We start from the raw sequence: 26,597 nt of genomic DNA on the forward strand, positions 1-26,597 counted from the left end.
CCCATATATCTTTTGATTTCTAAGGCATTCCAAGGTTTGTATCATTCACAACTAAAGTTACCAAATAACTATACATCTAGTTTATAGGACATGTTTCAGATGATCACTTTTAAGCTCGATATAGCCACTTCATATGTGCACTCTCACTCTGGAATGGGAAAAATATCCTTTCTATTTCATTTGCTAACTTGAATTATATTCTACTTTCCATAAAATCATATAATATAAAATAATGGCAAGGGACATAAACATATCTTGTCTGCTAAATCAGGGTAGATAAATAGTTTGATCTTGCATCTTTAATCACAACATTGTAATTTCTCATCAGATCCTTCATTATCTCATAGAATACTTGACGTTATCAGGCTTTCCTTTTACGTTCAGCATTTATTTTAAAAAACTTTTTAAGGGTAACGAGTGTGGTCATCCAACCAAGGTGAGACTCTGGCAGACAGTTTATCCTTGGTTTTAACTGGTGTCGCTGAGCCTAACGTAGCCTGACATACCGTATGTAATTGAACCTGTTCAGCAAATCATCAGTGTGATGTCACACAACAGGATCATTAGCAGAGGATTAAAAAGCATTGGTAAATTTACTAGCAATTGTAGAAGGGAACAGACACATTTTTAGATGGGGGAGAAAGCATTTTAAAACCAATACTGAGATGGTCAGAGACACACATCAATAGTTTCCAAGTTATCAATATTCAGACCATAGGACAGCAGGAGATCAAGAGTATGGCCTTTGTTGTGTGTTGGCCCTGTGGCATGTAGCACAAAGTTAAAGGATTCTAACAGGTGAAATATGCACTATGCAGAAATCGCTCTGCCATTTCTAATAGTTCGCTTCATTTCAGTTTGTGACAAAACGCGGAAGTAAAGTGTAGAGAATCATTGTACCATCCAAACCGCTGTGAAATATATTTTCCATTAACAAATATATTGTATTTTCAGCTGTTTGAAGCTGGTGTACAAAACTGAAAGTAAAAGACACTAAATCGAAACATAAAAACGGAAAGCATAAAAATAGCGCACATAGAACAGATCAACCAGATCTACCGCTTCTTAGACTTGCTTTCAATGAGAATGACAGATCTATAAACACACATTTCTATGTGAAATTGATTGGGTCGCCCAAAAAGGTACATACATTGCAGCTTTAAAAAACTCCCCAGCTTGTGTATTATTTGGGGAAAACACATGAATGTAAGCAGCATACATTGAAATCATACATTAAAAGCACTAACACTGGTAAACACTGGTGATCAACTAGTCGAAACGACCATATGCCAATATACAGTGGGGCAAAGAAGTATTTAGTCAGCCACCAATTGTGCAAGTTCTCCCACTTAAAAAGATGAGAGGCCTGTAATTTTCATCATAGGTACACTTCAACTATGACAGACAAAATGAGGAAATAAAATCCAGAAACTCACATTGTAGGATTTTTTATGAATTTATTTGCAAATTATGGTGGAAAATAAGTATTTGGTCACCTACAAACAAGCAAGATTTCCAGCTCTCACAGACCTGCAACTTCTTCTTTAAGAGGCTCCTCTGTCCTCCACTCGTTACCTGTATTAATGGCACCTATTTGAACTTGTTATCAGTATAAAAGACACCTGTCCACAACCTCAAACAGTCACACTCCAAACTCCACTATGGCCAAGACCAAAGAGCTGTCAAAGGACATCAGAAACAAGAGCCCCTCGATCTGGGGCTCCACGCAAGATCTCACCCCGTGGGGTCAAAATGATCACAAGAACGGTGAGCAAAAATCCAAGAACCACACGGGGGACCTAGTGAATGACCTGCAGAGAGCTGGGATCAAAGTAATAAAGCCTACCATCAGTAACACACTACGCCGCCAGGGACTCAAATCCTGCAGTGCCAGACGTGGACACTGCTTAAGCCAGTACATGTCCAGGCCTGTCTGAAGTTTGCTAGAGAGCATTTGGATGATCCAGAAGAACATTGGGAGAATGTCATATGGTCAGATGAAACCAAAATATAACTTTTTGGTAAAAACTCAACTCGTGTTTGGAGGAAAGAATGCTGAGTTGCATCCAAAGAACACCATACCTAATGTGAAGCATGGGGGTGGAACCATCATGCTTTGGGGCTGTTTTTCTGCAAAGGGACCAGGACGACTGATCCTTGTAAAGGAAAGAATGAATGGGGCCATGTATCGTGAGATTTTGAGTGAAAACCTCCTTCCATCAGCAAGGGCATTGAAGATGAAACGTGGCTGGGTCTTTCAGCATGACAATGATCCCAAACACACCGCCCGGGCAACGAAGGAGTGGCTTCGTAAGAAGCATTTCAAGGTCCTGGAGTGGCCTAGCCAGTCTCCAGATCTCAACCCCATAGAAAATCTTTGGAGGGAGTTGAAAGTCTGTGTTGCCCAGCAACAGCCCCTAAACATCACTGCTCTAGAGGAGATCTGCATGGAGGAATCGGCCAAAATACCAGCAAGAGTGTGTGAAAACCTTGTGAAGACTTACAGAAAACGTTTGACCTCTGTCATTGCCAACAAAGGGTATATAACAAAGTATTGAGATAAACTTTTGTTATTGACCAAATACTTATTTTCCACCATAATTTGCAAATAAATGTATTAAAAATCCTACAATGTGATTTTCTGGGATTTTGTTCCTCATTTTGTCTGTCATAGTTGAAGTGTACCTATGATGAAAATTACAGGCCTCTCTCATCTTTTTAAGTGGGAGAACTTCCACAATTGGTGGCTGACTAAATCCTTTTTTGCCCCACTGTATTTGCACCTCTGTGAACTTTAAGTGAAATGATTTGAAAATGTACCTCAATCTAGGGATGGAAGGTAAATCGAGAATTGACGGTAAATTGATCAGATAAAAACACTGCTGCTTTAGCATTAGCTAACTAGCATGAGGATGAATGAGGCAGTTTAATAAAAAACTTGCTGTATTTCAATCTTCTTCATTCACCGTAGATTGTTGTGGGATAAGTACTGTAGCACTACAGCGACATCTTCCATCCCTGGATTGAGGTACGTTTTCAAACCATTTCACTTGAAGTTCACAGAGATGCAAATATATTGGCCTTTGGTCGTTTCAACTAGGAGGAGCGCATGCCTCCTCGTCAAAATGTATTGGCTAGTGATCAACCAGCTGTAGTTATTGTAATAAAACCAGTTTCAAATTAATTTAGTCATACAATTGTGTGGTGTCGTGTTGGGGGGATACAGACTCTCCCCTTTTAAGGACTTACCCCAATAACGAAACGGATGATGTTTTTGTCATCACTTCTGTTGATAGAGTTAAACCTTTTATCAGTATCACTGGGCTCTCCATCTGTTATTATGACCAGTACTTTAGTTGCATCTGCGGTGGCGCCGGCGGCTTGGTTTTCAAAAATGTTTTTCCTGAATTAGATGTATACAAACAACAGATCAAGCTATCTTTCTTACACCACAATCCCCGTTCATCAAGTAAAACTGATTAATAATGATCAACTGTGACCTACAAAAGAAAGTCTATCGCCTGATGTGTGTTGGTTAGACTAGACATGTGCTTTTCTTTCCAAAGATTAGTCAAGGCTCTCCCCTCTTGGTAGTCATTGAAGTTGAAAACTGTCCTGGCTATTGATGAGAACTGAACCGCTGCAAACTGTGGTTTAAAAAAAGAGGAAAAGTTGACTATTACTGATTTCATTCCATACTTTCCATGCAGCGACATTCATGGGTATTGCACATACACTCTTAGAATTAGTGGTGACTTGAGGAACCCTGAAGATCCTCAAGGAACCCCTGAGGTTCTACAAGGAACCATTGCTAGTCAATGGTTCATATTTGCACCTTCAGTTAGTTGAGGGATTATTGGAGGAACGGTTAATGGTTCAATGTAGCATTGGGCTCCTGGAGGAACCCTGGAGTGGAGGCGTGGCTTAGTAGTCGTGTGGCTTTAACATATATATTTTTTGGGTCACCCGTTAGAGTAAATGTCATTCCTATTCATCTGATCTGTTGTATTGTAATCCCATGTTAAGGTTTAAGACCGACAGTTTTGTACCTTCATCAATAGAGGCATATGAGATCCTCAAGAGCCTATGCCACTCCCGAGGTTAGAATAGTTGCCACATTACTATACTGTATGTTAACATAAATGTAAATATTCTTAATATTATATTAGAATAAATATGTATAAATATTCAAGTTTATTTTTTTGCAGTGTACAAACATTTACGCTAATGGGTGGCCAAAAATAAGCATCCGAAAGCGACACCTCCAATAAGCCACTCCTACAATCTGATAGGCTGCCACCTCTACAATATATTATTAGAAAGGTTCAAAATGTAACTCCTCCCATCACAAAAAGGTTCCAGTTTGAAACTTTACACAGGGGCTCCTTGAAGACCCTTTTCAGAGGCGTTCCTCAAGGAACCTGTTTGAACTGGAAAGGTTCTGCCGGTGTGGCAACCCAGAAGCTTCTTCTAAGAGTGTAGATAAACAGATGTATGTTCAGCAACCTCACAAGCATGATTCAAGTTATTACATTTAAAGGGAAGTTTACCTTGATTGAGGAGTTTTTTAGGGTTGTCATGATATTGTTTATGAAACCTTTGTTCTTATCAAATTCCTCCGTTGTCATGCTTCCTGATCCGTCAAAGAGGAAAACGAGGTCGACTATTTTCTTAGTACATTCTGTAAGAGAAAGTGAATTACATAAATGTATATGATGGATAACACTCACAACAATCTTTACATATTCAGGAATCTAAATCTTATCATTCACAATTAATATTTTGTGACCTAATCCTAATGTAATTTAACATGACATGAATAAACAGTCAATGTATACCTAAAACCCTTGGGTTATGTTATTATTATCAACAATTGTCTTCAAGTTTCGCCGTTATACCTTGGAAGGCAGGTGTGAAGTTCGAGGTGATCTGGAGCTGGCTGTTGAACTGATAACAGATACTGTTCAGATAGGAGTTCCCATCACACTCGTGTGCCAGACCAGGGCTGCAGGCCTGAATGAGGAGAATAAATCATTGTAAATGTGATAAAATAATGGGTTGTCTGATGGACCTCAGATGTCTCCAAAGACAGTTGGATTTAAACAGGCAGCCCAATTCTGATATTTTTCACACTAATTGGTATTCTGTCCAATCACATCAGATATTTTTCAGAGCTGATCTGATTGTTCAAAATAACAATTAGTGAAATCAAGATCACAATTGGGCTGCCAATGTCAACACAGCCAAACACATGTATTACACATACTCACATTGAGTATTTGAAAACAAGAACATGGTGGTTATCTTACAGTGAATGTTGGAGGAGAAGTAGATTGTCCAGCCATAGACAGTCCAATGTACTTGATTGTGTCAGTTTCTGTTGGAAGGCAAAAGGCAGACTTGCAGAATCAACTAGTGTTTCTCATTTTCAAGACCTTGTTGACATTTCAGCAATATTTTAATACTCTGACAAATATCTATTAGCCATGGTTACCGTGAATAGGTGTTACATGTTCTAATAATTTGTAACCACCTTTCTAAATTGCAGTCCAGTAAGTACAGTATAGTGTAACATCAACTTCCATCTCTACCTTGAGGAGTGTAACAGTCTGTACAGTCTGTTCTGTCTAGAGCACATCTACAGATTCCACCAGATCCGTTCTTCTGATATGGAGCACTGACCATTACCCTGTGGGTGAGAAATAACAGTATAGATTGGTTGATTTAGATGAGCCTGTGTCACTACTTATATATACATTCAGTTTATTATGTACACCCTTTATCTCTAGAACAGCCTGAATTCTTCGAGTCATGGATTCTACAAGGTGTCGGAAACGTTTGTTACTCAATTGGTACCATGGGACCTGACGTGTGCCAGGAAACCATTCCCCACACCAGTACACCACCTCCACCAGCCTGTACAGTTGATACCAGGCAGGATGGATCCATGGACTTATGCTGCTTACGACAAATCCTGATTCTACCATCAGGATGAAGCAACAGGAACCGTGATTCATCAGACCGGGCAATGTTTTTCCACTCCTCAATTGTCCAGTGTTGGTGAGCATGTGCCCACTGGAGCCGCTTCTTCTTGTTTTTAGCTGATAGGACTGGAACCTGGTGTGGTCGTCTGCTGCAATAGCCCTTTGTCTTAATGACAGCTTTGAACACTCTTGGTATTCTCTCAACAAGAATGTTGAAAGTTTCTTCAAGTGCAGTCGCAAAACCCATCAAGCGCTATGATGAAACTGGCTCTCATGAGAACCGCCACAGGAAAGGAGAGGATAAGTTCATTAGAGGATAAGCTGCAGAGGATAAGTTCATTAGAGTTAACTGCACCTCAGATTGCAGACCAAATAAATGTTTCACTGAGTTCAAGGTGGAAATCTGTCCTTCGGTCTGATTAGTCCAAATTTGAGATGTTTAGTTCCAACCACCGTGTCTTTGTGAAGGGATGAGTAGGTGAAGGGATGATCTCTGCATGTGTGGTTCCCACTGGAAGCATGGAGGAGGAGGTGTGATGGTGTGGGGGTGCTTTGCTGGTGACACCGTTTGTGATGTATTTAGAATTCAAGGCACACTTAACCAGCATGGCTACCACAGCATTCTGCAGTGATACGCCATTCCATCTGATTTGGGCTTAGTGGGACTATCATTTGTTTTCCAACAGGATAATGACCCAAAACACACCTCCAGGCTGTGTAAGGGCTATTTGACCAAGAAGGAGAGTGATGGAGTGCTGCATCAGATGACCTGGCCTCCACAATCACCCAATCTCAACCCAATTGAGATGGCTTGGGATGAGTTGGACCGCAGAGTGAAGGAAAAGCAGCCAACAAGTGCTCAGCATGTGTGGGAACTCCTTTAAGACTGATGGAAAAGCATTCCCCATGAAGCTGGTTGAGAATGCCAAGAGTGTGCAGAGCTGTCATCAAGGCAAAGGGTGTCTACTTTGAAGAATCTAAAATCTAAAATCTTTGATTTGTTTAATACTTTTTTGGTTACTACATGATTTATGTGTTATTTCATAGTTTTAATGTCATCACTATTATTCTACATAAGGTGAATGCACCAATTTGTAAGTCGCTCTGGATAAGAGCATCTGCTAAATTACTTAAATGTAAATGTAATTCTACAATGTAGAAAATAGTTGAACAAATAAAGAAAACCCCTTGAATAAGTAGATGTGTCCAAATGTGTGATTGGTACTGTATATAGTGCATGTTTGCAGACATAGGTGCATTTTTCTGGTTATTTTTGTTTCCTCAGGTGTGTAATACTGTTTTGCAGATTAAGTTTGTAACATAATGCATTGCATTTCTCACTACTATGATAACAGTAACACTTGCCCTTTCTTCTTGCCAGATATGAATTGCAGGACTTTGTATCCAAAGAAATCCTTTTCCTCCCCCTTGTAGATTTTTGGGTTTGCTTCATCAATGTTGAAAGCCATTGAAGAGACAGCTGGCGAAGAAGGGTAGAGAAGCACAATCAGATGATTAGCTAGGTGTCCATCCAATTGGTGACAGATTTTCATGCGAATACTCTAAAACCTCCATAAAAACAATATGCACTCTTTCACACCAGAGATCAAATTGACTTGTTGAGGATAAAAGTATATGCGCAATTTTTTTTTTTTATGAGCATGTCACCAGAATAAAACCCTCGATATTTATTGGAAATGATCACCAAGCTCATCTTGCACTTTCACCACCCTGTGAAGTTCATCGTAATTTATTTATTCAGTAGACTAATAAAATGCATGCTTTCCCGGTGAGTCCTAGTGGGAGGACAACACAGCATGTTATTGCATGACTCGATATGATTATTATGTCAATATTTCTCTCATGATTAATTTTACTGAGTCGAAGAAGATCCCACCTTATCTAGTTTCCATCAGGCCTGTCATCTTAGATATCAGATCTTCCATACAACATGGGAAATTGGCATAATTTACCATGTAATATGTTAGACTTATTTTCACTGAGCATTATCTATCAACAATTGAATATATATTTATACATAATCCACACCAGTATCTACAGCAGGAGTTGCGTGAACTAATTAATTATCACTGTCTGTCCTGTAACCTAAGTTCGCAGTGTATCAGTGCAGAAATATAGACTATCAATTTATCATTAAAAAAAAAAAATTGCTCAAAATAAGTGACCAAACTTTAATGCTATTACTGGGACTCGCATTGAGCTAGGCAACTCATCTAAGAGCTATTAGGAAAAGAGAGAGCCCAGTGGAGCTGATGCCAGTGGAGATGCGTGAATTGTGCAGGACAGGAACAGTGAAGATCGAGAGATGTGTAAATGAGAAATTAGGGTAATTAATATACAAATCTACAATTCGTAGGCCTATGCTGCCATACCACCTGACCTGACCTGTGCAAGACAGAGGCAAATAATATCCATTAGAGACAGATTTTAATATCATATAGGCCTTCATAATATAGGCCTACTATCACATATTGCATTTATTTTGAGTAACAGACATGTACAACAAAATGTACAATGTGAACCCAGAGGATATCACTTGAAAGTATTAAAACGCTCGTTTCCAAAGTGATCATCAATGGTAAAAACAATAACACATATAATGAATAAAAGGCCAGATAAAATTACAAACAACAATATATACATTCATTTATATTGACATCCTAAAAACTGTCACTATTAACTGCAGTTTTCCTTAGCCTTAAGAATCATACCATATTCATTTCTACATTAAAACATTGCATTGCACATCATAACTATCATTGAAATAAATACACCTGACCAGCAGTAGGGGGCACAAGGGGCAGTGGAGGGGTTTCTCTTACTTAGACAACCTCGTCCAAATGAAAACCTTTTCCTGCTTTTTAAAGCTATTTCTACTTTTTTTTTGCTTGATCTCCAAGGGGAGGCTATTCCATAGACAAATGCCTGTATAAAAAAGTGTTCCTCGCAGTACTGTTTACTCTTGGGATTTTACAAGACATAACACTAGCTCTGTTATTATAACTGTGCTGTTAAAGACCATATCAATGTTTTTTTTTCATATAACCTGGTGCAATCATTTAAGATGTCAAACATATGATTAATTTTAAATTGGTCCACTCTGGACTCCAAAGGCAACAAGCCCACCTCCTGGAACTCCTGTACCCCTATGTGGGTCCTAGGGTGGACATTCAGCATATACCTGATAACATTATTTTGCATGACCTGCATTCTCTTTTTTGTTTTTATTGATAGCCCACTATACCAAGCAGAGCAGGCACAATTAAAATGACACTGAATCAAGATTGGGACAAGCAGCTTCTTAACTTTGATCCTAAAATATCTGGTGTTACGATATAAAAATGTCAATTTGTTCACCATTTTAGAAATATTTTTGCAGAAATCAGGTCTCCGGAAAGGGATTGATCTAGTTTAAGATTCAATCTTCTTGACCTTTATCTCGTCAGCCCTAAGCTGTCTACGTTTTGTTCCAAACAAAATCGATAAAGTTTTTCCCAAATGTAGCAACAATTTGTTGTCAGTCAACCAATCTCTAACGAAATGCAATTCCTTACTCAGGGTCTCCTCTATGTAAACTGTATCCTTCCTTGATACAACTATTGCTGTCATCAATCAGCGTAAAAGCATGAGTTTCCACTTTACAGTATCTGGCATATCATTAACGTATGTAAGAAATAAGAGAGGCCCTAAAATTGATCTCTGCGGTACAGGATATTTCTTTGGCCTTTGACAGAACATCACCAACATTGCATACTTGTGTTCTGTTGGTCAGATAAGACCTAAATGAATTCACTGCTACATCATTTAGACCCATGAATTTCAGTTTCATCAGAATATCATGGTCCACGGTGTCACCTGAATGTCTAAGGGGAGAATTGATGGGCGAGGGAGCGGCCGACCTGTGATCCCCTGGCTCTTCGCCCAGTGCCTCAGGCCCCATGTGACTTGCTGGGGTTCTGTCTTTTGTCATGCGACCCCTTTGGCCATCAGGGTTCTGAGTAGGTGCTGGCTCAGCAATCCGAAGGTCAACCCTGTTACGACGGTACAGTGATCCATTCACTTCGACCAAGTAGGAGCGTGGTGCCACTTTCTGTACACAGGATCCGAGTCTCCAGAGGCCTGTCCGGTCCCCTGTTAGTGGCTTCATTCGCACCGTTTCACCCACCCTGAGCTCAGGTAAGTCTTTTGCTGATTTGTCGTAGATGAACTTGGAGACCTGTCTTCTGTGACGTAGCTTCACCGGCACGTCTGTCACCACACATGGCTCCAGGAGAGTGCTGGCTACTGGCAGAGCTGCTTTTAAGCGCCGTTCCATGAGGCGCTGTGCCGGACTGCTATCCATGCCTTCTGTCGGGGTATTGCGCCACTGAAGGATTGCTTTCCAGGCATCTTTGCCCTCTCGCAGAGCCTTTTTGCAGAGGTTCCCTGCGATCTTTACTGCAGACTCCGCCTTCCCATTAGCTTTTGGGTGTCGTGGTGATGAAGTGACGTGCTCGAATTCCCATCCTGCAGCAAATTTTCGGAACTCAACTCCGGAGAATTGAGGTCCATTGTCTGAAATCTGGCTGGCCATAGCGGGCAAACTGAGCCTTGCAGCGTTTGATCGTTGTCTCTGCTGAGAGGTCGGGGAGGAGGTCAATCTCCCAAAAGTCTGAGTAATGATCGACTACCAGCAGAAAGTCTTTGCCACTGTGCTGGAAGAGATCTAGACTTACTATCTGCCAGGGGCACATCGGTAGCTCGTGGGACATCATCGTCTCTCTCTGTTGCTCAATGGCATATTCATTGCAGATTGTGCATTTACTGACATAGTCTTTGATTTCACTCTGCATTCCTGGCCAATACAGTGTGTCACGTGCTTGTCTGTAACAGGCCTCACCTCCTATGTGACTTGAGTGCACACGTGCCAACATCTCAGGGCGCAGAGACCGGGGAATAACGACTCTCTGACTCTTGAATATTACTACGTTTTGAACACTGAGCTCCTCTTTGACTGGCCAATATTCTCTGACGGCTAAAGCAGTTTCTTCCCTGCAGTCGGGCCAGCCCATCAGAATCACAGACCTCAATGCCTGGAGTTGCCCTTCCCCGTCTGTGTGCTGTCTGATTTGTATAAGGCGCTGGTCCGTAACATTGAGGTAGTCAGCTTGGTTGATGTGTTCAACATCCACTTGCTCTGTTTGTAAGCTGCACACTGCGTGTTGTTCATGCATGGAGTGTGTGTGAGTGCCTGATGCAGTAGCCCTGCTGAGCGTGTCACTCACATAAATCTCTGGCCCTGGCTTATACACCACCTTGAGGTTGTAGTTTTGTAGGGCCAGTAGCATGCTCTGCAGTTGTTTTGGGGCATTCAGGAGAGGCTTGCTGAATATAGCAATAAGGGGCTTGTGATCTGTCTCTGCGGTAATATTGTCGCGCCTGTACAGGTAGTGGTGGAAGCGTTGGCATGCAAACACAATGCTGAGGCACTCCTTCTCTATTTGGGCATAGTTCTGCTCTGTTGGGGTGAGTGCCCTAGAGGCGAATGCCACAGGCTGGCCCTCCTACATGAGGCAACAGCCAAGTCCATACTGGCTTGAGTCACTCTGAATCGTGACAGGTTTTGACACATTGTAGTATGGCAGTACAGGTGTCTGGGTGACCAGTTGTTTTATTTCCCTCACCGCTGCGTCATGTTTTGGGAGCCAATGCCAGATGGTGCCCTTGTCCATGAGCCTCCTCAGTGGCTCACACACTTCAGAGAGCCGCGGTAGGAATTTGGCCAGGTAGGTGACGAATACGACGAAGCACTGCACTCCCTTCACGTCAGATGGGTGGGGCATTTCCAAGACAGCCTTCACTTTTTCAGGATCCGCCTTCAATCCGGTGGAGGACAAGATGTGCCCATGAAAGCAGACCTCTGGCACTTTAAACTGAAGCTTTTTTATGCTTAGCCTTAGCTTGACCTGTCTGCATCTGACCATCAGGGCCAGCAGCTTGGCGTCATGGTCACATTCTGCCTCCTCATCACTGTCCCCACAGCCCACTACGAGGATGTCATCTTCTATGGGTTCCACGCCACTGAGTCCCATCAACAGCTCATGCTGTTTCCGCTGATACACCTCTGGAGCCACGGAGACACCAAACGGAAGCTTCAACCACCTCTTCCTGCCCCAGGGTGTCCAAAAGGTGGTCATGTAGCTGCTGGGCTCGTCGAGCTTGCACTGCAGGAAGGCATCTCTGGCATCCACAAGCGTGAAGACTCTGGCCTTTGGGAGCTTGTAAAGAGCATCCTCCAACGTGGGCATAATGTAATGTGAACGTCGCAGAGCCCGGTTGAGGTATTTAGGATCAATGCATATCCGTAGTGTGTCTGGTTTCTTGACGATAACCATATCCAGTCTGTAGGCTCGGTGACGGATATGATGTGGCCATCTGCTTCATATTTGTCAAGCTGAGCCTTCGTAGCTGCTTTCATGGCTACTGGTACATTGCGGGGTGCACACTGGACAGGCTGGATTGCTGCGTCCAACTCAAGGTGGACTTCACCGGGGCATGTAGAACCTGACAATAATGGCTGTTGACTAGCCTCAACTATTTCAAACTCAAGGGTGTATTTCTGGCCACGTAAAACACACTCTGTCACAAACAGGCCTAAAGAGGTCATGAACTGGCCTGAATACAGTTTCAGCTTGGTGCTACTCTGTGTGAGTTTGTCTCTGGGCGCGAGCCTCCTTTTGTCTTTAAGGCTCATAACGTTGCATGTGGCCCCTGAATCTAGCTGGCATTGCTGTGGTTTATTATTATGTAGCAGAGTGACAAACCACTTTTGTCCTTTTGCCCTCACTGCCCCTATGCACTCGCTAGCATATACATCCTCTGTGCTGTCGTTCCCTTCATCTGTGTTTGTTTCCATGGAGTGCACTTTACCCTCCTTTCTCTTGCTTTTCATGCAGACCCTTGCGAAGTGATTAGCTGTACCACAGGATTTGCATATTTTTCCATAGGCTGGGCAGTGTTCTTTTCCTAGTCCATGAGAAATGCCACAATATCGGCATGTATTGGGGTTGTCTACTGCAGAGTTGGCTGTAGTATTAGCATTAGCTGTGGCAAAGGGGAATTTCTTTACTGGCTGCCTGAATGTAGCATTGACATTGTCCATATGTTGCCTTTCTAGCTCCATGGACCTTGTCATATATCAGTAAGCTCTGCTGCACGGCATGTCTCCACTGCCAAGGCCAGCGTCAGGTCACGTTCTCTCAGCAAACGTCTGCGGGTGCCCTCATCAGTTATGCCAAGCACAATCGTATCTCTGATCAGTTCATCTCTTAAAGCACCATAGTCACACGTAGCTGCCTTTTCCCTTAACCTAGTGACAAAGCTGTCAATGGACTCCCCGTCCTCCTGTTTGCAACGACCGAAAACATAACGCTCGTAGATGACGTTCTTTGCTGGCTTAAAGTAATGTTCAAGAGCATCAAGAATAGCTATAGCGTTACCTTGCTGAGCTGCTGTTAGGTGCAGGTTGTGTTTGTATACGTGTCGGCATTCAGTTCCTATTGTAGTCCTCAAAGTGGCAGCCACTACCTCATCTTCCTTTTCCAGAAGTCCCGTTGCTAGCGCATAGTCCTCCCATTCACCTCTAAACGTATCCCAGTTCGTGCTCCAATCCCCGCTGAGCTTCATAACGGCGGGAGGGGGAATGTTCGCTGCCATGTCTAACCGGTGCTAACAACACTGAAGCGAACTACCAAACTCACTCTAAGCTAAGGCCAATTCCGGGCGAAATTTTACACAAATAAGCATTTGTTTGTAAACCAGAGTAGGTGACTCTAATTTGCGGAAAGCATGGTTAGTTATCCCACTTCTGACACCATGTTTGAATGTTAAATGACGAGACAGAGGCTTTGATGTGAGTAACCAGTCTTGTTCAGGACATCACAACACATCCGGGTATCTCAAGCACCCCGGTAAAACACAAGAGTTGCAGTAATGAACATTTACCAACAGATGGCATCACTGTGCCATCTTACACCCATAACAGTATTCCTAAAGTTGATTAAAAACGAATCTCTCAACAACTTTGGATAACGTGCTGTGAATCGACACAGGCCTGTAGTTTCCTACATTTGTTTTACTGCTCTTCTTGTGGAGCGGAACACACGGGCTGTTTCGAGATCATTGGAAAATGTACCACTACTAATATAAAGGTTTACAATATGCGTTATCATTTTAGCAGTGACACAAGCACTATGCTTTATGAATCTTGCAGGAAGGTTGTCCAGCTCAGTTGCTTTGTCTGTGCTCATTAAGCATAGTAGATTGGAAACAAGCTAAGTGTTACTTTGAGAGTTTACAGCTTAATCATGTGACAAGGGTTGGATATCTCCACACTTTATGTGAACAAAGCAAATAACGAATGTCTCAAGCCACCGCTTTTGAATTCTTCCTTACCTCAGTTTGGCCATAGTTTTGTTTAGCTTGCTTTGTGGTGTTTGGGCCACGCGATGTGTGTACTTCGCCACAGAGTAACAGATTGAAAGTAAAAAGCAGCTTGTTGGTGTTGACAGCGGTTATGGTTTTCAACAATGCCTAGGTTTTTATTAGCCAACATGTTTAGGAAAGGAGAAGTGTGATTTGCTCGTGTGTTTGAAATGCACTGGTGGCATTAAATGCTGGGTCCTTTTGACGGGTATGTTTGTGAGTTTGCTTATTCTCTCTATGTTCATTCTGAACGTTTCCTAAAGTAAATTCATGCATTTCTGTTGTTGTGCATTGTGATAAGACTGTTATCAACTTGGCTGAGCGCTTGGTCTCTGGCCATGGGACTGATATTGTCACTCCCACCGCGGAGACGCACAAAACAGCTAATCGCTGGGCTGGCACATCATCTGGATGACACAGGTGAGCATTAACGTGTCTCCATTTTACCCGGGTTTCTCCCAAATCGTTACAAGATACAATATCGGTGGCGCCGATGTGTTCTGAATTACATTTAGGCTAACAGTTGGTTAAAGACGTTCTTGCCCTGGGCCCCATCATTGTTTAATCCAGCCCAAATAAATGGCGCTGGTCCAGTGTGTGTTGAAACCATTGTTAATGCTTTGCTTATTGGTTATGTGGTACATTGCCACAGAACCATGTTGGTGGATGATTTGTTGCATATATTATATATATGCTAACTAGAAATATAGCATCAAAAACAGTGCCCTCCTTTGAAGAAAAAAAATGACCCGCAGCTGATCATAGTCTGGTGCAGGCGTTGGTGTAAACAAGGTTCAGTCTGTAATATGTGCACATGGCTGAGAAGGTGCACAAACGTATTTTGAGGAATCCTAATTTCAACATTCTTGACTGAACATAGGTTATAGGCTACTGTTGTTCAGCCAGAACTGCCATCAAAAGTGAATGTAGCTGTAACATTGTAAGTAACTTCTTTATGACTTTTTCACCATGAAAAATGTGTGATAAATGGCCAATAGTAAATGCTTATCATTGACTCTCTCAAAAACATGAATGCATTATAAAGTGTTATCTCGGTTTAAAAAATGAAGTGGTTCCAACCAACTATTGTTCCAACCAACTATTGCCTCAAAACCAAAAAAAGCTTTTTGGTGGAAGTGGGTTACCGTTATTGACGTAAAAGCACAAATAAAGATATGACAAGTTCTGTGTATTAAATTTAGAGCGTTATATTTTATTGGGAGCCCCATTAGCCCATGCAAATGACTACATTAGGCACCTTCCTTTCACATAAATGATCCCTGTGCAAGTTAAGTATCCATCTTGAAAACATATCCTCCACTACTTCAACTATACTTATTGATTACAATGGTGTGAAAGGTTCAACATATTTCACACTGAGGAAAAGCTCACATTTTTTTTTACTGTAATAATAAATATATAGTAATGAAAGTAATTGACTTGTTTTTACTAGTTGAGCTGATGATAATATTAAGCTGAGTGAAATCCTGTTAGTCAGTACTTACCTATGGCTCCCATCCAGGTGAGCAGGGAGAGGGGTCCCTGCCTGGACATCTTCTCCTTCACTTTGTTCACTAGCATGCAGTGAGGAAAATATTGCAACACTCAACCTTTGCAAATGAAAGTGACTTGTCTTCCTGTACTTTGTTTCCTGTGTGCCTCTTCTTATAAGAGGTGTCTCCACCCCCAAAAGTATCTGCGGTAGTTCATTATCATTTGGTTGAGAATGGGGATTTTTTAATTTTTTATTTCACCTTTATTTAACCAGGTAGACTAGTTGAGAACAAGTTCTCATGTGCAACTGCGACCTGGCCAAGATAAAGCAAAGCAGTGTGGCACAGACAACAACGCAGAGTTACACATGGAGTAAACAATAAACAAGCCAATAACACAATAAACAAGTCAATGACACAGTACAAAAAAAGAAAGTATATATACAGTGTGTGCAAAAGGCATGAGGAGGTAGGCAGTAAATAGGCCATAGGAGCGAATAATTACAATTTAGCAGATTAACACTGGAGTGATAAATGAGCAGATGATGATGGTGGATGTACATTGCCTTCAGAAATTATTAACCCCCCTGGACTTTTTTCACATTTTATTGAACAGCCTGTATTTAAAATGTATTAAATAGAGTTTGTTTTTTTCACTGGCCTACACACAATACTCCATAATGAGTATGGTTACATGTACACAATCATCTGATTACTGTGGATATTCAGATTAAAATAATAGTTTGATGAAAACATTTACATGCTTTGCAAGAATAAGAATTTCCTAATAATCATGTTAAAATAGACGCATCTGAAATCAGGCTTCCTGATGGCACTCTGATAAATGCAGAATATTGCCAATCCAAATAAATTTTCTTCCACAGCGACCATGTTATTTTTGGGAAGCATATTTGATTATGAATTCGAACATATAAAGTTAATGAGAAAATGTATTAAAAAGGAAAAGATTAAATGTCTTGAGTCAATAAGTATTCAACCCCTTTGTTATGGCAAGCCTACTCCCAGTCACAACAACGATACAAGCGTCATTCCTAACTCAGTTGCCGGAGAAGAAAGAAACTGCTCAGGGATTTCAGCACAACTTTAAAACAGTTACAGAGTTTAATGGCTGTGATTCCAAAACATGCATCCTGTTTGCAACACGGCACTAAAGTAATACCTCAAAAGATGTGGCAAATCAATTAACTTTTTGTCCTGAATACAAAGTGCTATATTTGGGGCAAATCTAATACAACACATTACTGCGTACCACTCTCCATATTTTCAAGCATAGTGGTGGCTGCATCATGTTATGGTTATGTTTGTAATCATTAAGGTCTGGGGAATTTTTCAGTATAAAAGAAATGTACAAATTGGAGCAAGTACGGGCAAAATCCTAGATGAAAACCTGGTTCAGTCTGCTTTCCATCAGACACTGGGAGATGGATTCACCTTTCAGCAGGACAATAACCTAAAACACAAGGCCACATCTACACTGGAGTTGCTTACCAAGAAGACAGTGAATGTTCCTGAGTGGCTGGGTTACTGTTTTGACTTAAAAGATCCGAAAATGGTTGTTGATCATTGGTAGACAACCAATTTGACAGAGCTTGAAGAATTTACAAAAGAATAATGGGAAAATTTTGCACAATCCAGGTGTGGAAAGCTCTTTAGAAACATACCCAGAAAGACTCACAGTTGTAATCACTACCAAAGGTTATTCTAACATGTATTGACTCAGAATTGAATACTTTTCTAATCAAGATATATTAGTGTTTACATTTTCCATTCATGTTTTACAAATGTTCAAATTTCCCTTCCACTTTGACATTATAATGTATATTGTTGTAGATCGTTGACAACAAATGACAGTTAAAACCATTTGAATCCCACTTTGTAACAATGAAATGTGGAAAAAGTCATGGGGTGTTAACACTTTCTGAAGGCACTGTACATGTTTTTTGCTCATTCCTCTTTTGCATGATTGGTATTGGTACATTCCCCCAGCTCCTTCTTTTACACTTCCCCAGTGAGAATACCTAAGTATCAAATGTGAGAAAACTGAGAAGAAAAGCAGCACAGACTACATACTACACCCAATCTATAACAATGTCTTATTTGAGTCAGAACAGGTGGCTGGAAGGGATGTTTTGAATGAGGCAACAACAAACATATGAGAAAGATTAGAGACACAGGACAGGAGTGCTTCTGTGGTTTATAATTCATCCACAAGGTGCTCTTTGATCATGGGATAAAATACTATAGAACAAAAATAAGTTGACGCTAGATAGTAAACAATACCCGAGAAGCATTTGTCCAAACAAACTTCCAAAAGGCACTCATGTCGTGGAAAATGTTTAAAGCCTTGTGGCTTATGCATGGCAAGAATTTTACATTTGTTTGACACTGACACGTACAGTGTGAACTGTTGCTGCGTTTCTATACCCTCATGTTGCTCTAATCAGTTAAGTAGAGCATGATAGCTCAGCACACAAATAGCCTGTGAGAAGATGAGTTTAGGTACCTTTTTAACCACAATGCTCTTTGGCTATGTAGAGACATCCGTTTGATACTGTACTGTGTGAACTGTTGCTGCATTTCAATACCCTCATGTTTGCTGTTTGTGCAGTTTTGTAATTTGTATTTGATGTGTCTGTCTTTGTAATTACAGGCCTCATTAAGGTTAAATATAAAATACAAGGAATAATACAAGAAATCTTACATAAGTGTTGATAAACCCGTTGTGTGTTTGATCTGTCAGCGCACAGCTTATTGCAGTGTGTTGATAAACCCGTTGTGTGTTTGATCTGTCAGCGCACAGCTTATTGCAGTGTGTTGATAAACCCGTTGTGTGTTTGATCTGTCAGCGCACAGCTTATTGCAGTGTGTTGATAAACCCGTTGTGTGTTTGATCTGTCAGCGCACAGCTTATTGCAGTGTGTTGATAAACCCGTTGTGTGTTTGATCTGTCAGTGCACAGCTTATTGCAGTGTGTTGATAAACCCGTTGTGTGTTTGATCTGTCAGTGCACAGCTTATTGCAGTGTGTTGCATAGTGAAAAATTTATGATAACGTCTGTTGATTGCAACATTCCCCTTCTGGTTGCGTCTACACACCATCTAGATGTTTTGTTTGTGTCGTCTCTTTCTTCCTGCCTCCTCTTCGACCCAAGCCCAGGTAATTTGTTGCTATTTTTGTGTTGGTTTTCCTCATAGTTGCTTATTTTAACATCTTTGTGTTTTTAGAAAAGTGCTATAAAATCTTACGTATTAAACTAAAAGCCTCATTTCTGCAATTGCAGAACTGTAGTTTCATTTCATTTCATTTCGCCCTACATTTCTACTGATCTGGTTATAAATAACAGAACTAAGTAGTGCCACTCTGTATCTGTTACTTCTGTATTCTTTATGGGATCCAGACACTTAAGGTATAGTCTATTTCCTGTCATTTCTAGTCTTTTGGTTTCATAATTGATATCAAAAACAGGTTTTCTCTTATAGGTCAAGCAGCCTGTAGACCATAGAATTTGATCAAGGTGATCTGGCCACCGAATGAAACCACCATTCTACCCAACATTTGATCACTGAACTTTACTCAAAACTTTCCCTTTACCCGTTGCTATTTGTGGCAAGTTTCATCATAATAACAGTACAAAAAACATTATAGTCTCTGAACCAGCTTGGAATATTGTTTTGATTGGTTGATTTTTATCCTGTCTTTCCTGTGGCCTGTTGGGTTAAAGGCTAATTATCTGTGCAACTTTAAGCTAGCTTATTAGCGTAAAGGAAAAAAAAATCAATGCCAATAACATTTGAATTTACAATGAGCGTCCTTTTGTGCAAATCAATGAATATCAGTACTTCATTGTTTGTGTTGATTTATTTCCCCCCTCCACCCCCCACTCTTTCCCCTGTTTGAAGGAGAACTTTTTGTTGCTGCGCCACATCCACTCCAACTTAATGTGATACAGAAATACTACTGCATTGACAGACACTAGTTTGACAATGAGACAAGATGCTGAGGACACACAAATATTTACAAACAAATAAACAGCATATCAACCCATCTGAGGAGATTTACATCCAATGAAGGGAGTAGTACACAGTGTTGTATGAGATCTTCAGTTTCTTGGTCATTTCTCGCGTGGAATAGACTTCAATTCTCAGAACAAGAATAGGCTGACGAGTTTCAGAAGGAAGTGCATTGTTTCTGGACATTTTGAGCCTGTAATCAAACCCACAAATGCTGATGCTCCAGATACTCAACTATTCTAAAGAAGGCCAGTTTTATTACTTCTTTAATCAGGACAACAGTTTTCAGCTGTGCTAACATAATTGCAAAAGGGTTTTCTAATGATCAATTAGCCTTTTAAAATAAACCTGGATTAGCTAACACATCATGCCATTAGAACACGGTTGCTGATAATGGGCCTATGTAGATATAACATTAAATCAGCCATTTCTAGCTACAATAGTCATTTACAATATTAACAATGTCTACACTGTATTTCTGATCAATTTTATGTTATTTTAATGGATAAAAATGTGTTTCTTTCAAAGACAAGGACATTTCTAAGTGACCCCAACTTTTGAACGGTATTGTACATTTATAATAACAAATCCATCACAGATGGGACTTGCACAGACTAGGCTGCCGATCATACATCCTCGATTTTGCACTTCTTGATGTGTTGTTTTCTTTTTGGTGTTGTTGCCAGGGCTACAATGACAGCTGTGTCCATGGTAACAACAGAAACAATTAATTTAGACCCAAAACAGGTGTCTATTTGCTGAAATGTGCGCCATTGCCCGGCTATTAAAAGGGACTGGGGCTTTTTTGAGGTTTACTTTAAATATAAGTACTGTAATTAAGTGCATGTATTGTCAAAAGTGGATCACTTCAATAAATGGATCACTAATCATTTTAAACAATGCCACTTTAAATAATGGCACTTTAATAATGTTTACATATCTTACATTACTCATATCACATATATATATATAGTGTATTTTATACCATCTACTGCACCTTGCCTATGCCACTCGGCCATCGCTCATCCATATATTTACATGTACATATTCTCATTCACCCTTTAGATTAGTGTGTATTAGGTAGTTGTTGGGGAATTGTTAGATTACTTGTTAGATTTGTGTGTATTAAGTAGTTGTTGGGAATTGTTAGAAGTAAACAGCGGCTTTGAGAATGATGATTGCATGCAATGATGACGCAAAAAATGACTAGGTATCCCCCCCCCTTACCCGCGTCACTGTCCATTTCTTGTTTTTAAAGGATGAGAGAAGTGCTACACCTGGTGGAGAGATTGTAAGACAGAAATAGTTGCTTTATGCATGCTGTACGTTACGACATGACACGTCACGATGTAATGGAGGGTCCGTTTTTTTCAACTTTTCCCCAATACTATAGAGCCATTACCATGTCGATCAACGCTTGAATAGAAACCTAGTTCACACCCCCGATTTTGAAGTCAACACAGTCGCTACAGTCCCATTATTTTTTTTTGTCGCCTCGTTTGAATGTGGCAGTTGCGCACATTTGTATGGAATGGGGTGAGTTTACGTTACCCCAGTTATCACTCCTTTCATCAGCGCCCTTTTGAGAGCGAAACAATGAGCTTTTCTTGCCCCCATTTGTTTTACTCTTTTGGTGTTTCATACTGGAGAGGGAATGCAAAACAACGACGCTGGACAGAGTGGAATCAGGTGTATCAAAAAGGCAGTTTATTGGTCAAAGTTATCTTGTCCTGCCGTTTATCGTGCACGGACCTAAGGAATGTGACTCTTGTGAGGAGTCAGAATAATTAGGCTGCTCAGCCAGAGTTTACAGCAGAATGTATACACAGAATAGTGTAGGTGGAGTCTCGTCGTGTTGGTCTTCTGACTGGTCCTGAAGAGTTGGAGGCGGGCCTTGCTCTAGCCAGAGCGGGCCCCATTGGTGCACAGAAAAGTCCTTTGCTCTTGGCACCCGACCAGTAGGGGGGGATATAGTGTGTGTGTACATTGCTCATGAAATGTATGTGTGTCAAGGAAACGTGGATATTGGTAATGTCTGCTTTAGGCCCAGGTGTTTCCTGTCTTTGCAGGAGTGCATGCAGGGTTCAATGTCAGTGAGATAGCTTGGCACTTCTAAACTCGTTAGTGTTGCAGGCTGCTCTTTGTAGTTTACAGGGGAGTATATTTGCGTGATGGCAGCTGTGTGTCCTTCGGATAATCATGTTATTGCACACGGGCTCTAGACTTGACTGAGGACACTGGGCCCAGAGTTATCTGAGGGCATCCGGTTTAACCAGAGCTTTGGTCTGCTAGTAACGCTTCATATTAGATTATTTATATAACAAATCCCCCTCTTCACATCTTATTAGATGTGAACAATAGAAATAAAACATGAAGCAACCAAACAATTTGGTAGGAACCAAATTTTTTGAGTCCCCCTCTTCACGTCTTTTAAGACGCGAAAACTATAGAATTAGAATATGAAGCAAAACAAATTAACCATGTGAGAGTCCTAGGGTTACTCCAAATATCAGTAGGAATATCACAAATAAGGGACCAGATATCCCCAGCCTCACCCAGAGAGGGAGAAATGTCCCTCTAACTGGGCGAGGTTCCTTTTTCAGGGGAGGCGGAGTTTGATTCCGCATCACCTGAGTAAGGAGTGTCTTCATTTGGAATCGAATTTAGGCCGCTCAAATCAGCTCTGATTTCAGTCAGTGTTCTAGAAGGAATTGGGGCTGGAGTGCAATGTGTAAGGTGGTGCCAAGGTGCGCCTGATTTACCTTTGACCTGGACTGAGTGTGAAGTAACCTCCTTCACTTCGTACGGTCCAGTCCACCTGGGTTCCAGCCACTTTCTCTTGTGGACTTTAACCCTCACCCAGTCACCAACCTTTACCTTCAGTGGTGGCGTGTCCCCCGGCAGCTTTCCCTCCTGGACCTTGTGAACCTGGGTAGAGAGTGCTGCAGAGAGAACCGTCAGTTTTTTCACATAATTAGACATTATAATTTGTTGTACATCAAGGGCGGGCATTTGACCTCCCTCCCTTGGTGGACCAGGCATGACTCTACCAGTCATTATCTCATGAGGAGAGAGATGGGTGCCTGCTCCTGGTGAGGCTCTCATGGCCATCAACACCAGAGGCAGGACTTCAACCCATGTCAACTTCGTACCTGCACATACTTTAGCTATCTTAGCTTTCAGCTTTTGGTTTAACATTCCACCAGATTTTGGGACCGGGAGTAGTACACAGAACCAAATCTGTGTGTTATGCCAAATCTTGTGAGCCATTTGTCAAATATGATTTGTCTTGGGATGCCATACCTGGGTATTAGTTTGGTTTGTAGCCACTTAACGACTGACCTAGCATCCTCCTTCGCTGTTGGTATTGCTTCTACCCATTTGGAGAACCTATCTATCATAACTAGGAGATAGCGTTTATCTTTAGAATACATTGTCGGGCCCATGTCGGTGTAATCTATACTAATATCCTGAAAACATGCATTATGTAATGGGTATGAGCCCATTGGTGTTTTGATATGGTTTCTTTAGGTTGTGGCTGCCACATATGTTGCATTCGTTACAAAATAAATCATCGTCATAAAATAAGTCAGTCATATTTTTTATGTGAGGGTGCCACGAGATGTGCGAGGCCTTTTGGAGGGTCTTTAGTTTGCCTTCGTGTGTGGGGCCATGCGCTTCTCGTAAAAGTTCTGGGTCCATCAGTGTGGACTGCTTCATGGGCATAGGCTGAGTCTGTATAGATATTCACAGTCTTTCCTTTTCCTCTGATGAGGGCCTGCGTCAATCCGATGATTTCAGCTAATTGGGCAGGTGCTGGTTGAGGGATGATGGCTGATTCAAGGGTAACGTGTGATCTTGCTGTTGCTACTGCATGTGGTTAGATCCTGGGTGGTTGTATGCTGGCTGTTGCTGAGGTGCTGGTTGGTTGTAGTGTGGAGGAGGGGGGTCCTCCTCTTCCTCTCCCTCTTCCTGGTGCTCCTGCACGTCCTCTTCCTCTCCATTGTTGTTGCTGCGGGGAGAGTGGTTTCCTGCAATCTCTGGCAAAGTGACCGGGAATTCCGCAGTTATAACACTGGTAGTTTCCCCCTCTGTATGGTTCAGTGTAGGGGCCCCGTTGAGCCTGTTGTTGCTGTTGCAGGGTATACTGCTGTGGGGGAGGGTATTAGGGTGGTGGGGCCCGCCATCCAAGGTCAGCTGCTGTCATGAGGGCTTACATAGTTCCGTGTTCCGTGGCTCTTGCTAGAAGTGCTTTCATGTCTCCTAGGCAGAGTTGCAGGCCTGACGTAAGTGTCTGCAGTTGAAGTAGCCCCGCTGAGGCTCCTCCATGTAGGCTAGGCATCTGTTCCATCAGGGTTGTTAAATCGGTCATTTTCCAGGGCTGGTCCTGCATCTTAGTCACGTTTGGACCTCCCCTTGGAGCTGGGGTGAGCACCATGTCCATTTCTTCTTCATTTTCGGTATCCATGCTCTTATGACTGTCCTCTCTTGCCGTCTGATGGAAGTGGTTAGAATCCAATCCTGTGAGGTGTTCAGTGGTTTCAGAGGTGAGAGAGTTCACAGAGGAGCATTGCGGTCTCCGTTCCTGGGGGAGGCCTCCTGCGCCTGGAGTCCCGGTTTCGAGCTGTTCACATACAATATGGCCACCCGTTATCCCCAGTGTCATTTCCCCTTTTAGCTCCCCTTGTCGTACTCTCAGAACTGGAGCCTGTATTGCGGGAGGTGCCCTGGGTAGGAGTGGGTTGTTACCGTGGAGTGGGTTGTGTGACGGGCTCCGGTGATTTTGTCTCTTTGAGTATGGCGGGGGCTGAACTGCCTCCATTGACAATTTTGGATGTAGTGAGGGAGAAGCGGCACAAAATAATTACGTAAACTGCTAAGGTAATTATTAACGCGGTTAGGCAAGATGTAACTGAGGCAGTGATTATCTGAAAAAGGTCTTATATGGCTTCCTAATTCCTGTTCTAGCTCATCTGGTAATGTCTGAAATGTGTCCTTTAGGTTTCAATCATTCCTGTACTACGTCCTGTGTAATATGTGTTTATTTCTGTCTTTGTATACTTAGCCCGTCCTTGGTCGAAACCAAGGATGTATTCGCGGTGCCGGGACAGACTCAACTCTTGTACCCCACCCTCGTATTCAAAGGTTCTATCGGTATGTGATTATAAATACGTGTGTGTTCTTTTTTTCTTTTTTTTATGTGTTCAGTGTTTTATTCAGGTTTTATCTAGAAATGATTCACTGATTTCCATTTGGAACGATGTATCAGTGAATTAGGCAATTCTATAACAATTGTCGGAATAATTCTAGTACTTTAGGAAATATGAAAAGATAGACAACTAAAAACATTGTTCAGCGAATTATTTAAATACTTTCTGTAAATAATTCAGTAACTTCCTTTATGAACTTATATCAGTAAATTTGAGCGATTCTATAGCAATTGTCAGAATAATTCTATCTCTTTAGGAAATATGGATAGAATAGAAAAACTAAAAATCAGTGTGTATAGCTCGGCGGCTTGTCAATCAAAGTCTGTACCCAGCTCGGCGGCTTATTTAAATACTTTCTAGAAACAATTCAGTAATTTCCTTTTGGAACAATATATTAGCGCATTTAGGCGATTCTATAACAATTGTCAGAATAATTTTATCTCCTGGGGAATACCAACAGCAGAAGAGGGAAAAAAGAAACCATCAATATTTTAGCACCGAGGCTGGGTTAATTCACCGCTCGGCGACTGATCAGTATTTTGGCTCACCGACCTTCAATATTACACCGTTTATGTATTCAGAGTATGGCAATCATTCCCCAACAAATGTTTTCTCTGAATTGGGCACAACAAAATCGCGGAACGTCAAAACTGGTTATATTATGTTATAGTGTTATGTGCAATGGGCTCATCATTCCCGATCTCTGTCTTGTGGAACGCTAAACTTACATATACTATGTCTATTCAACTACACCTCTAACATAACCAATTAAACAGTCTACAACTTATTCAATAGGATCTTTTACATGCATTAACTACACCTCTAAACACAACCAATTAAACAGTATAGCACTTATTTATTAGGATCTTTTACATGCATTAACTACACCTCTAAACACAACCAATTAAACAGTATAGCACTTATTTAATAGGATCTTTTACATGCATTAACTACACCTCTAAACACAACCAATTAAACAGTATAGCACTTATTTATTAGGATCTTTTACATGCATTAACTACACCTCTAAACACAACCAATTAAACAGTATAGCACTTATTTAATAGGATCTTTTACATGCAGATTCAGTCGATCTCACAATAGGCCAATTAATAAAATAATAAAAATAAAAATAATTTAAACGAGCAAAACAAGATCTCCTCGACCAATGCCTTAGGTTCTTATGTAAAAAAAAAAAATTGGCAACGATTCATACTCACGTCAGTACTTTCTGATCAAAATTTGGTTTAGACTATAATACAATATGCAGATTTCGATTTAACAGGCTCTGCTCAACTTTTAAGTAGAGCGCTCCGATCAGATTTCCTGAGGCAAGACGAATGGCTGATTGTCTCTTGGACAGGTCACACTTCCGTCTGATTTTGAGCCGTCATC

General features: G+C 41.3%; 1 protein-coding gene across 5 annotated transcripts in view; it reads right to left on the reverse strand.

Annotated features, from left to right (window-relative positions):
* The window catches only part of LOC115142565 (integrin alpha-X-like), a 34,665-nt gene extending 18,553 nt beyond the window's left edge, over positions 1 to 16,112 (reverse strand). The window contains exons 1-8 of one of the 5 annotated variants that reach the window (XM_029682114.2): positions 15,974 to 16,112; positions 7,350 to 7,464; positions 5,592 to 5,689; positions 5,310 to 5,377; positions 4,899 to 5,013; positions 4,551 to 4,681; positions 3,505 to 3,647; positions 3,250 to 3,403 (exon numbers count right to left, since the gene is read on the reverse strand). In XM_029682114.2, the coding sequence (XP_029537974.1) occupies positions 3,250 to 3,403; positions 3,505 to 3,647; positions 4,551 to 4,681; positions 4,899 to 5,013; positions 5,310 to 5,377; positions 5,592 to 5,689; positions 7,350 to 7,464; positions 15,974 to 16,049 (900 nt within the window). In that variant the 5' untranslated portion in view covers positions 16,050 to 16,112. Of the gene's footprint in view, positions 1 to 3,249; positions 3,404 to 3,504; positions 3,648 to 4,550; positions 4,682 to 4,898; positions 5,014 to 5,309; positions 5,378 to 5,591; positions 5,690 to 7,349; positions 7,465 to 13,483; positions 13,886 to 14,438; positions 14,503 to 15,973 lie in introns of those variants that run through there. The other 4 variants (XM_029682115.2, XM_029682113.2, XM_029682112.2 and 1 more) reach the window with 4 other exon arrangements.
* Between the last annotated feature and the right edge of the window lie 10,485 nt (positions 16,113 to 26,597).

This window comes from Oncorhynchus nerka, linkage group LG15, assembly GCF_034236695.1.
Source record: "Oncorhynchus nerka isolate Pitt River linkage group LG15, Oner_Uvic_2.0, whole genome shotgun sequence".
Lineage (NCBI taxonomy): Eukaryota > Metazoa > Chordata > Actinopteri > Salmoniformes > Salmonidae > Oncorhynchus > Oncorhynchus nerka.